We start from the raw sequence: 12,986 nt of genomic DNA, 5'->3' as shown, positions 1-12,986 counted from the left end.
TCTTGCAACATAATGTTTCCCAACATGTCAGCACAACTTCCGATCCTGCATCAGCCTTGTTTCCTCTTAGATGCAAAGTATCTTTACTCTATTACCAGACCTCACTTTGTCAACTGCATCTTTACATCAAGTATTGTGAATATATAGACAGTCAAAAACTGTCTATTTATGTGTTTTATAGACCAGCGGTTTTGTAAAAAAATATATATATATTTTTTTTTTTTACCAGGTGGTTCCATGATAATCTGTCCCGACATGCAGCTGAAGCTCTATTGCTTACAAATGGGCAAGATGGGAGTTACCTCCTGAGGAAGAGCGACTCAAAGGACAATGTGTACTCACTGTCAGTGAGGTAGGTACATGCTTTCATATAGTTGGTTAGTAGGTCTAAGTAGTTTCAACATGTTAGATGTTCTTTTTCTGTTATTTTACTTTGTTATAATTGTTTCATTTTGAATGTTTTTAGACGCCATGGACACATTTGCTCACATTTGCTCACTATTTTTTTCAGACTTTTTATGCTTTTGGAATATTTTTCACCAGTAAAATACAGGCATTTTTTGAGTTGTATAATACATATCTGGCCATTGTTTTGGCTGTAGCAAAGGCTATAGCCCCCAAAACACGGTATTTAATTGATGATGTGTGTTTTGATATGAAAAAAACTACAAATTTATGTTTAAATGTCGACATAGAATTAATGTGTGGAAACAACCCAGGTTTTGGGTGAGCTGTGTGCACATAGCCTTAAACTGCCAAAAATGTACATTTTACTTTCTCAAGAGGGATAACTGTTGGTCTTACAACCTTTTGGCTGACAGCTACCTAAGGATGCTTTTACATTGGACTGAAGTGTTGGATTTTTCCACAACAGAATATTCACTACATTGCTCCAGTTAAATCACAGTGGCTAATCCACAACAATTTCTGCAGATTTTAGTATTTCCAAGTATTTCTTGGGGACTCCAGATTTTGGAGCAGAGCATGAGTATTTTTTTTAATCTAAGTATTTGAAATCCATGGGCTCTGTCACGAAAAATTAAAACGTTTGCTATGTTGTGGATCACGAGAGTGAGCTGGGAAAAGTGCACGTTTAGCGCATTCTCTCCTGTCTCTGTATCACATGGCCTTGACTGCCTCACAATATAAGTCTATGGGCCTGGTGTCCAAGCATCAGACAAAGAACAGGGAGTGAACCGCATGGCTGCCCTTTTTTCTTCCTGCTCATTCTCATCATTGGTAGGAATCTGAACATTTAGACCCTTACTGAGAAAAAGATTTGACATGTCAAAAGTTTTTTCAATTACAGGTACGCTTTAAAATCAGCACCACAAAGATTCCATACTGATTTTTTCTTAAGATTCCACTTACAGTGTCGGCATTGTAAGATTTTGTACACGCAAATCAGTTATAGAAAATTTACAGCATATCTGATCCATGAGAAGGCGCCCTAAAGCGTATTGGCCTTATTTAGCCTAACTCACATAAAAGGGGCACTAAAAGTGCTTAGGGTAGCATTAAAGGGGTATTCCAGTAAAAAAACGAAAAAAATGTTTTTCCATATCAACTGGCTCCAGAAAGTTAAACATATTTGTAAATTATGATCACAGGAAGGAGTAGTAATAGCGGAGCAACTCACCTGGTATATTGGAGGTAATTCAACCGAAGAACATCGCGGTCAGGAAAAAAAAGCAGCGGGATGCTGAAGATGTTACAGGGGGAAGTCAGACGTCGGGCCACAGCCGTATCGCACCGTTTGGTGCTTCGTCAGGCCCCAGCGACGTTGCGATACGGCTGTGGCCCGACGTCTGACTTCCCCCCCGTAACATCTTCACCATCCCGCTGCTTTTTCGCCTGACCGCGATGTTCTTCGGATGAATTACCTCCAATATACCGGGTGAGTTGCTCCGCTATTACTACTCCTTCCTGTGATCATTATTTCTACCTGTGTCATTGGCGTAAGAGCACCACCCATAGGAGATTGCATACCTGCCATACTAAACCACGTTGTATCAGGAGTTTTCATTTACAGATATATAGGGCTGTGCCGGATCTGTCTTTTCGTTTGGGTTCACAAAGATTTGTAAATTACTTTTATTAATATCTTAATCCTTCCAGTACTTTTCAGCTGCTGAAGTTGAGTTAATCTTTTCTCTCTGACAACAATGCTCTATGCTTACACTTCTGTCTGTCCCAGGAACTGTACAGAATAGGAGCAAATCCCATAGCAAGCCTTTCCTGCTCTGGACAGTTCCTAAGACAGACAGAGGTGTCAGCAGAGAGCACTGTTGTCAGACAGAAAAGAAGTATTGGAAGGATTAAGATTTTTTTAATAGAAGTAATTTACAAAACTTTAACTTTCTGGAGCCAGTTGATATAAAAAAATTAAAAATTATTTTTTTTACTGGAATACCCCTTTAAGTCTATATATAGGGCCCTGATTGCATTATAGTGTTGCTCACGAATATTCGCAATTCGAATATTATTCGCGAATATCGCATATTCGCGAATTCGCGAATTTCGCGAATATAGCGCTATATATTCGTAATTACGAATATTCGTTTTTTTTTTTTTTTTTCACAGTACACATCACAGTGATCATCCCTCTCTGCTTCCAGCTTGTGTGGTGTAAAGAAGGCTCTAATACTACTGTGTGAGACTGGCGCGCGAAAATTCGCATATGCGAAAATTAGCATATGCGAAAATTAGCACATGCGAATTTTCCCATATGCGAATTTTCGCGTATGTTAATTTTGTATATGCTAATATGCACATATGATAGTTTTCGCATACGCGAATGTTCGCAAATGCGAAAATAAAACGGGAATATAACGAATATGCGAATATTCGCGAATATATGACGAATATTCGTCCATATATTCGCGAATATTCGCGAATTCGAATATGGCCTATGCCGCTCAACACTATTGCATTACAGAATGAATCACTACGCGCAATCCTTCTAGACTGGCAATCTGTCTGTCCAGAGGTTCTCTTGCTGTCTTTCCATCTCTACGTTAGTCTCCCAACCACTGAACAATACTGACATCTCGACCAACCTATGTGTGTAGCAGTCTGTGGAGTGGTAAACTAAGGTCTCACCATTTAAATGGGCGCTCTCAGATACAAAAACTTTTGATATGTTGTTAAGCATGCAAAACCAAAATGTACATAGAATCTAAAATTCTATCTGGCTTTTATAGCATTGAAGCCCTCCACATGACACAGAATGGAGCTAGGTGCTTGAAAATGTCATTATTTGCAGATCGTATCGACACCTACTACTTCCTCAGTTTGCATAACCTTACAGCTTGTTTTACTTTTGGTGTTGCAATTTCAATGTTGAGAAGAGTATAATCTGCATGACCTCAGTGGTTGCTATTGTAAACTACTTCAGATGCGGCCTGAGGATCATAAAAGAGATGCAACCTGATTTCTGGATCATAAAAGTGAAAAGTGTCCCATCCCAAGGCCTGACCATGACATGAACGTCTGACAGCAAAAAATCACTTTTTGAGTACAGTAGATTAAGACCTTGTGCCACTTTTATGATAATTGATACTACTGGAGAAAATCTTGATATTACCCTTAAATATAAATGACACTGCTGGTGTAATGACTCGTTCCAGTTTAGTCTAAAGGGTTAAACTTTTCTAGGTTCTGGCATAGCTTGTGTTGCTGTGGTTACACCCAGGCCTATCTATGGTTTCCGTCACTCAAGCCAATTAGGTACGCTGTGTAACCAGACCTGGCCAGCTGCTTATTTAAGCCTGCAGTGTGCTATACACCTGGCTTGTGAAAGAACATTTGTTCCTGTATCTATTTTTTCTATCCTGCTTTTGCATTCATCTTGATTATCTGCTATTTTGTGACTTTGGCTTTTGGATTTTGTCTCTGCTTATATCTGTCCTCTTGGTTTTGTGACTTGGCTTGTTGACAATCCTTGTATTTGTTTGTCTCCCTTGAGTATTGTTATAGTATATATTTACCTTTTGTATTCCTGACTGTTTCCCTGCCCCTTGACTGTGTTTTTTGTAGTTTGTTTTTTCAACTGCACGCACCCAGCACATCAGGAAGGGACTGTCTTCATGGGTTGTGGATCCGTCACTTAGGGTGGATACGCAATAGGCAGGGACAGGGTTAGCGGGTGAGTGTAGGACCTCACTAATTCCCTGCACATATGTTTCAGCTAGTTAAAGGAGATCTGTAGTGCAATATAACTTATCCCCTATCCGAAGTATAGGGCATAAGTTATAGATTGCGGAGGGTCCGAGTGCTGGGGCCCTCCGGGATCTCCTGGACGGGGCCACAGCAGTATGCTGGAAAGGGGGCATTCCGTCCCCGCATGATGCGGCAGCTGACACGCCCCCTCCATATACCCCATAGAGATACATGGAGGGGGCGTGTCTGCCGCAGCGTTCTGCTGGGGACGAAACTTCACTTCCTGCAGACTGCTTCGGCCCCGTCCAGGAGATCCCGGGGGGCCCCAGCGCTCGGTCCCCCCCCCCCCCCCCCGCGATCTATAACTTATCCCCTATCCTTTGGATAGGGGATATATTATTTTGCGCTGGAATACTCCTTTAAGTGCCTTGCTATATTATGTGACATGACTATTACTATATTAAAACATTGTTGCTTTCTGCTGTCAGTGCCATCACTAGGCATTAGTTTAAATAATACTGAACCAGAGGCTTTCTTGTTAGACTTTTCTGTTGTAACTACATCCTCTGGGGAATTGAGTAACAGTAAGAGTTTATTAAGAAAATGGTCTGAGTTGACAAATGTCACTCAGGGCAGACAATGATGAAAGCAGAGTATTTTGTCAACCATAGTTCTGTGGAAAAATTAGAGGAACTGTGAAATTTTCATGTCAATGGAACCTTTGAAAATATATTTAGTGAGAAAACAGGGGACAGGTTTGATATTATTTTTACCCACTGTATATCATTGTTTCTGCTGTCTTTATCTGGCCATGAATGTCCCCAAGGGGTAATATTTATATTCTGTTCAGTGTTTTTGCTAAATTGGTAGTGATCTGGAATCCAATATTTGAGTCCCTTGAGGCTGTATTCACACGTTCATGTTTTTAAGTGCAATTGTTGAATACAAAGCCAGAAATAGATTTGAAAAGAGAAGTCTCAGCCTTTTCCGTATACATGTCCTCCATTTACATTTCTGGCTTTGTATTCAATAATTGCAATCAGGGTGGCACGATTTGGAGAAATAGTGAGATTGCGATTATGGAGGTAAATATTGCAATTTCGATATGTAATTGTGATATAGTAAACAAATGGTGAAATCCCTCCTATTTCATGTCCAATCCCATCATTTCATATAGTCACCCCCCCCTCCCTCCCAATTTCATGTTCATTGACTGGACATAAAATAGAGGGGATTGGATATGAAATGAGAAGAAAACGCCTTAATTTATCCTCCGCATTTCATGTGCCTGGCCTAGTATAGTCTGCACACTCTCTGGTGTTGTTGTGTTGCAGCGCAACTGTGTGGGAGGGAACACTGGGAGTAAGTGACTTCCTTTTTAGGACCAGAAAGGGGGGGGGGTCATTTTTTCCTCCTTGCCTTATAGCCATAACAATTTTAATTTTCCACCTACAGACTCATCTGAGGGCTTGTTTTATGTGCCACCAATTGTACTTTGTAATGACATCACTTATTTTACACAGAATCTAGGGCGAAACAAAAATAAAATAAATGTTTTTGGGAGAAATGTAAAAAACAAACAGCAATTTAGTAAATTTTGGGTGTGGGAGGGGTTTGATTCTATGCAGTGCACTTTTCACAGTGACACATAGGCCCACATTTATCGTTGCCTTTAGACTGTTTTTTGTGTCTAAAAAGGGGCAAAAAAAGGAGCAAGCAGGGTTTATTTGCGCCTTTTTTGCGCCTTTTGGTTTACACATGCTGATTTTGAGTTGCAATCCACTGATTTTGGCAATACATATGATATGGAAGGGTTTTATCACCTGCACCTTTTTGTGAAAAGGAGCAAAAAAGGCGCAAAGCCACTGAAAAGTCTCTAAAACTACACCATCCCAGACGTAGCTTAGCTTTTTAGTGTATGTGAAGAGAGAAATTTCAGAAAATGTGACCTGCACAAAATTTATCAAATGCTCTTTGACCATTTAATAAATTTGGTGATCCTACACATTATCAGCACACAAAATAAAGTGTAAAAAATGCTTCACTTACACCTACAATGATAAATGCTTCACTTACACCTACAATGATAAATATGGGCCATTATCTTTATTCTGTAGGTCCATATGATTGCAATGATACCCAATTTATATAAGTTTTGTTTTATATTACTACTTAAAAAAAAATTATAGCTTTTTGTACAAAAACGAGTATGCTTAATATTGTCCCCTTCTGACCCCTATAACTTTCCTATTTTTCTGTATATGAGGGCTTGTTTTTTTGTGCCGTGATCTGAAGTTTTTATCGCTACCATTCATCTTTTGATGGGACTTTTTGATCACTTTTATCTTTTGATGGGACTTTGATCACTCGTATATGAAGTGACCAAAAATTTGCAATCCTACTACTGGGGTGACACGCTGCAACAAACCTCCTCATGTATTCTCCTTACTACTGGGGTGACACGCTGTAACAAACCCCTCCTCATGTAATCTCCTTACTACTGGGGTGACACAATGTAACAAACCCCCTCCTCATGTAATCTCCTTACTACTGGGGTGACACAATGTAACAAATCTCCTCCTCATGTAATCTCCTTACTACTGTGGTGATACGCTGTAACAAACCTTCTCATGTCATCTCCTTACTACTGTGGTGACACACTGTAACAAATCTCCTCCTCATGTAATCTCATTACTACTGGGGTGACACACTCTAACAAACCTTCTCCTCGTGTAATCTCCTTACTACTGGGGTGACACACTGTAACAAACCTCCTTCTCATATAATCTCATTACTACTGGGGTGACACATTGTAACAAACCTTCTCATGTCATCTCCTTACTACTGGGGTGACACACTGTAACAAACCTCCTTCTCATATAATCTCCTTACTATTGGGAAGACACACTGTTAGGTTGCGTTCACACTACGTATCTCGTATCTCACTACGTATCTGTTGGGTTGTGTTCACACAGTGGATCTCATAGCGCTCCTTCAGCAACATGAGGGGTGGAGCGAGTGTGTTGTGTGACCGGGGGCTGTCACAAACGACAGCTGCTTTTTTGCTTGTGGCTCCTCCAGCATGATGAGGCCGAGGGGAGGGCATGTATGTTGTCAGTGCAGCGCTGCATGCTGCCCTCCTCCAACATGAGGCAGTGGGTGGTGATATTTGGGCTGCGCTGGGTGGCTGAAAAGATAGCTGTTTGCGTTTGCTGCAAAAGGCAGAGCAGTGCCCCCCTCAGGAGGCCACTTTAGGCAACTGCCTAGTTTGCCTATAGGCAGAGGCGGCCTTGGCAGAGCGCAAGGTCTCTAACATCCACTAGCTTTGATGGAGGAGTGGAAGAGGACTCCAATGGCAACTTGGGAAGCTCGGGTGAACTCCATGCCCAAGAAACACTTTTTATTTCCATTCTACTCACTTTTGTTGACAAGGTTTATATAATAATGGCTGTGTGTTGAGTTATTTTGAGGGGACACAACATCAAACACTGTTATACAGGCTGTGTAGACACTACTTTACATTGTACCAATCCTACAATGAATCCCCCACCCTCAAAGTTTGCTACCCCAAAGCACATACAAATACTATCCTATAGAGCAGGGGTGGGCAATAATTTTTTCCATGGGGCCACATTAGAAACTAAAAAATTGTGAAGGGCCGGGTAGTTTTCCCCCAGATTAGGCAGCATAGTTGTCCCCCAGATTAGGCAGCATAGATGTCACCCAGATTAGGCAGCATAGATGTCCCCCAGATTAGGCAGCATACTTGTCCCCCAGATTAGGCAGCATAGATGTCACCCAGATTAGGCAGCATAGATGTCACCCAGATTAGGCAGCATAGATGTCCCCCAGATTAGGAGCATAGTTGTCCCCCAGAGTAGGCAGCATAGATATCCCCCAGATTAGGAGCATAGTTGTCCCCCAGATTAGGCAGCATAGATGTCCCCCAGATTAGGAGCATACTTGTCCCCCAGAGTAGGCAGCATAGATGTCCCCCAGATTAGGAGCATAGTTGTCCCCCAGATTAGGCAGCATAGATGTCCCCCAGATTAGGAGCATACTTGTCCCCCAGAGTAGGCAGCATAGATGTCCCCCAGATTAGGAGCATACTTGTCCCCCAGATTAGGCAGCATAGATGTCCCCCAGATTAGGAGCATAGTTATCCCCCAGATTAGGCAGCATAGTTGTCCCCCAGATTAGCATAGTTTTCACCCAGATTAGCATAGTTGGCCCCCAGAATAGGAGCATAGTTGTCAAATAGATTAGGAGCATAGTTGTCCCCCAGATTAGGAGCATAATTGTTCCCCAGATTAGGCAGCATAGTTGTCCCCCAGATTAGGCAGCATAGTTGTCCCCCAGATTAGGCAGCATAGTTGTCCCCCAGATTAGGAGCATAGTTTTCCCCCAGGTTAGCAGCATAGTTGTCCCCCAGATTAGGCAGCATAGATGTCCCCCAGATTAGGAGCATAGTTGTCCCCCAGATTAGGCTGCATAGTTGTCCCCCAGATTAGGCTGCATAGTTGTCCCCCAGATTAGCAGCATAGTTGTCCCCCAGATTAGCAGCATAGTTGTCCCCTAGATTAGACAGCATACTTGTCCCCCAGATTAGCATAGTTTTCACCCAGATTAGCATAGTTTTCACGCAGATTAGCATAGTTTTCACCCAGATTAGTATAGTTTTCACGCAGATTAGCATAGTTGGCCCCCAGAATAGGAGCATAGTTGTCCCCCAGATTAGGAGCATAGTTGGCCCCCAGGCTAGGCAGCTCAACCCCCGTCCCCCCCCCCCCCCCCCCCCACACACACACACTGACACAGACAACACATACAGAGACAGGCATTTATAAATACACATATATACACAGAAACATATACACACAGACACATATATACACACAGACACCACACAGTCACATCTCTTGCTCATTTTCTCCTTCCACCCTAGGAGGCTGGTTTGTGTATAAAAGACTATGTCACTTTTACTCCTCCCTTTTACTCCTCCCCTTTTGCCTTTTGGGCATCAATGTGTCCTCACTGTGCCCCCATCTCACACTATTTTTGCAGTTTAGGAGTGCTGCGGCATCCAGTGGACACTTCTGATAGGCTTCCATTTGTTCTTAAATGGGAGAGGGACTTAAATAGATATTTTATTAATGCAGATCTCGCAAAAATATTTTTACTCACAAAACTTCTATCTCCTCTAAAATTCATAGTTATAAAGTGTTGCCTCACAAGTATAGATGTCTGTATCGGCTCCATGAGATGTTCCCTACTGCTCCCACAACTTACTGGTGTAGCACACAGACTATGGGTACAAATGTTCACATATGGTGGGACTGCCCTCTGATCCGCCCTTTCTGGTCATCTATGTTCGAACTTTATGAGCAGATTAGCTCAACATCACTTTCTTCTTTTCTGGAATTGGTGTTACTGATGCTTTTTCCTGATTCTATCTCCTGAGCTAAACAGAGTCTTCTGAGAGTCTTTCTGTGTGTCGCTAGGGGGTTATTACGAGATATTGGAAATCCCTGTTCATGCCCTATAGATCGTATATTTAGAATGGAGGAGTTGGTGGCAACTGATATGGACACTGGGTTGGGCTATGGCTCCCTTGGGACTCTTTCTGGGAAACACAGATGTTCCTCTGTTGGCTTGAGTAATTCTCTTACCTCTCTTAAGTTGCAGCATGTCCCCCTTCTCTCTCACTTCCCTTTTTCTGCTAAATCTCTTTCCTTTTTGTCCTTTTACTTTCTTAGTGTCCTGCTGTACAAAGCGCCATTGCTCCCTCTTGTTTTTGTTATGTATACCCTGATTTGTGTCATGTATACCTCACAGACCTGTGTTTACACTTTTGTCTAGCTAACATATTGCAATTCATCTGAAAATTTGCTGCAGATTCCTGTCATATGTGTCTGTGTTTTTTTGGTTCTTTGTGCTTTTGATGGGATGATGTTGCATTTCATTAGTATTCAGTTTGCTCTTACTCTGTTTCTTACTCTGAGAGTATTTTTTTTTCCTGTTTCATTCGCAATAAAAAGAGATTTGTCATAAAAAGGAAACTTTTTGTAAGAAAAAGAGCACACCTAAAATTGCCCCATTCTGACCCCTATAATGTATTTTTTTGTACACAATGCTGTATTATGTTCATGATGTAAATGTATGTCATGGTGCGCTAAGTCCCAGGGCATCTTGACATATATTTATTTGCATATGTCATTCTTCATCAGATGTATGCTCTGCAGATTTCATCTCTAACCCTCAATTGTCCCAAAGCTAGTAAGTGAAACTTATCCTTTATGATGGGTCCAATACACTCGACACACACAGAAGAGGAAATCTGTCTCTTCTCTTTTATGGCACACCCTGAGAGACAGCAGAAGCATCAAGGACATTATAGAACAGTACAGAGCAGTGAATGAACATTTAGAAGGCAGGAGGAAAGAAGCCCAATAAAAGTAATTTTTCTTACATAAGGAGAGGACACAATGTGGCAAACTTGTACTTCCCCAAAGTGGGAATGGAAATGAATTAAAGGGGTATTCCGGGTTTACACATCTTGTCCCCTATCCAAAGGATCCGTGATCTCGGTGCAGCCCCCAGCATTCTGTGCCGGGCGCTGCTTCTGAGTTGGGGACGTGACATCACGGTCACGTCCCCAAGTGACATAACATGTTGTAAATGCAAGATGTAATTAAAACTTGTTTTTTAAGTGAATAAAAGTTTAGAAGGGGGAAAAAAGACGTCCAATAAGAGGAAAAAGAACAATTTTTTTCTGATAACATTTATTACAAAAGTTCCTTACATTAGAGGAGGACACAATGTGGTACTTCCCTAAAAGTGGAAATGAAACTGGATCAACAGTAGTAGAACATTAATGTACATAAACCATAGATCAGAATGTCTAATGCTTTTCTATGGAATTCTACAATTGAATCTATCTGTACAGAACAGCACTTTTATATGGTTTACCTATAAATAAAGAAGTTCCTATAAGAAGGAATAATTTTTCTTACAGCCAGGAGAAAAAAATAGGTCTATAATAGCCCTATATAAGACTGAAAATATGAGTACCGTATGCTCCATGCCTTCTCAGTTATGCATGCTGGAAAATTATAAATGTAAAAATTGCATCAGGACAGCTGGACAGAATAATCAGCACCTGAAAGCCAGTAAATGCATCCTTAAAGGGGTTATCCAAGAGTAGAAAAACAGAGCTGATTTCCTTGAAAAAAAAGCCCACCTGTCACCTGTTGTGTGTGCTATTGCAGATCAGCTCCAGTTTTTTAAGGGATTCTTTCAAGTTATTATACAATGCACAACCTGTGGACAGTGCTGGTGCTGTTTTAGGATGAATATAAACTCTGGATCGCCCTTTTAAATGGGCTAAGGCATCACTTCAAGTCATTCACAACAAAAACATGGACGCATTACTCCAGCAAATGGCTCAACATTACAAAGCAAGGAAATGTGCAAGAATTCCCCTGCCATGTATTACATTCTGGTTCTATTTTTTATCCTTTCAACAGACAGCACATTAGATTATAGCAGTGTTTCTCAAGCTCGGTCCTCAAGACCCCCCAACAGGTCATGTTTTCTGTATTTTTCTGTAAGTCTTTCACAGGTGAGATAATTATGGTCAGTGAATCAGGCATCACCACAGTTATATCACCTGCTAAAGAAGTCCTGAAAACATTTCCATTTTATCCAAATTCTGTTGTAGTCATGTTAATGAAAAAGCATGGATTCCTTCCTGCTGTTCAGTTAGGTCAACTGATGCAGTAGTGATCCCCTGTTCTTTCCCTGTAGCAACGGGGCACCATCTCACTGCATTTTACACTACTGCCAATTATATGGACTTATGGCAATCATATGCGGGAACTGTTGCTGACACACAGGGACACTAATCCTGACACTTTCATGGGCTATTGTGCAGAAAAGAGATGATACAAAAGCAGGACTCATTGCTGATACCTCCATTCCAGCCTTATCATCTTATCAGCGGCAACTAGCACCATAGCAGCAATGTCTGCGAAGTGGAGATCCACCAAAACATTGAACGAGTTCAGTGTTCTGGTGGAATATGTCAAGGCATTTTACAGGCGGAAAGCTCTGCAGTGTGTACTGTGCAGTGGAATCCCATTGCCAGCAACAAGACTTTGCTGCACCGTGATTTCCAAGTGGAATTTCAAAACAAAAAGCGTGATGCCGGCCTAAGGGTCGTCCTTCTTGGTGTTGCAATTTTAATGTTGAGGGAATGTCATTCTAGTCCTACTCCTGGGATTATGTTGTGGTTTAAATAAATCTACATGTTTTAAATATATTCAATTTTTTTTCATATTTTGCATAACATTAGCATGTCTATTGATCCTGTGATTTTTTATTTATTGCACACCTTTTCCTTTTTGGTGTTGCAATTTGAATGTTAAGGAGTGTTTTATCAGGTGCATTAGTTCTTGGGCCACTTAAATACAACATTTATTGTAATAGTATGCACATAGAGAATAGGCCATGACACTGCTGAATCAGTGCACTGCTAATATAGGGTTGTAATTCTTGTGGTGGGTAAGAATACAGATGGGTATAGTCGCGCCAAAAGGTGTTCTGTACTGATAATACAGTGTGAAAAAATTTACAAAACAGATATTGCAAGAGCTGGAAGATAGTAGCCCTCTGAGTGCCCTAATGCATCAGCTACTACCTCCCCACGGGATAGTCCGATGTGACAAAGATTCATGAGGAGATGCCAGCATCGGTGAGTGCTGTGCTGCTCTTGCTATCTCTGTTTTATGTTTATTGTATTAGCATGATACAATCTCAATATACTC

The 12,986-nt window shown here is 41.3% G+C and overlaps 1 protein-coding gene across 3 annotated transcripts in view; it reads left to right on the top strand.

The window, feature by feature from the left end:
* The window catches only part of DAPP1 (dual adaptor of phosphotyrosine and 3-phosphoinositides 1), a 268,154-nt gene that overhangs the window by 225,516 nt on the left and 29,652 nt on the right, over positions 1-12,986 (top strand). For all 3 annotated transcript variants that reach the window (XM_056566904.1, XM_056566894.1, XM_056566883.1), the window contains one exon: positions 230-352. In XM_056566904.1, coding sequence (XP_056422879.1) covers positions 230-352 — 123 coding nt within the window. The remainder of the gene's footprint in view (positions 1-229; positions 353-12,986) is intronic.

This window comes from Hyla sarda, chromosome 1 (genome assembly GCF_029499605.1).
Source record: "Hyla sarda isolate aHylSar1 chromosome 1, aHylSar1.hap1, whole genome shotgun sequence".
NCBI lineage: Eukaryota > Metazoa > Chordata > Amphibia > Anura > Hylidae > Hyla > Hyla sarda.
The sequence above is the reverse complement of the archived record's forward strand: the minus strand, read 5'-3'. Positions and strand labels throughout refer to the sequence as shown.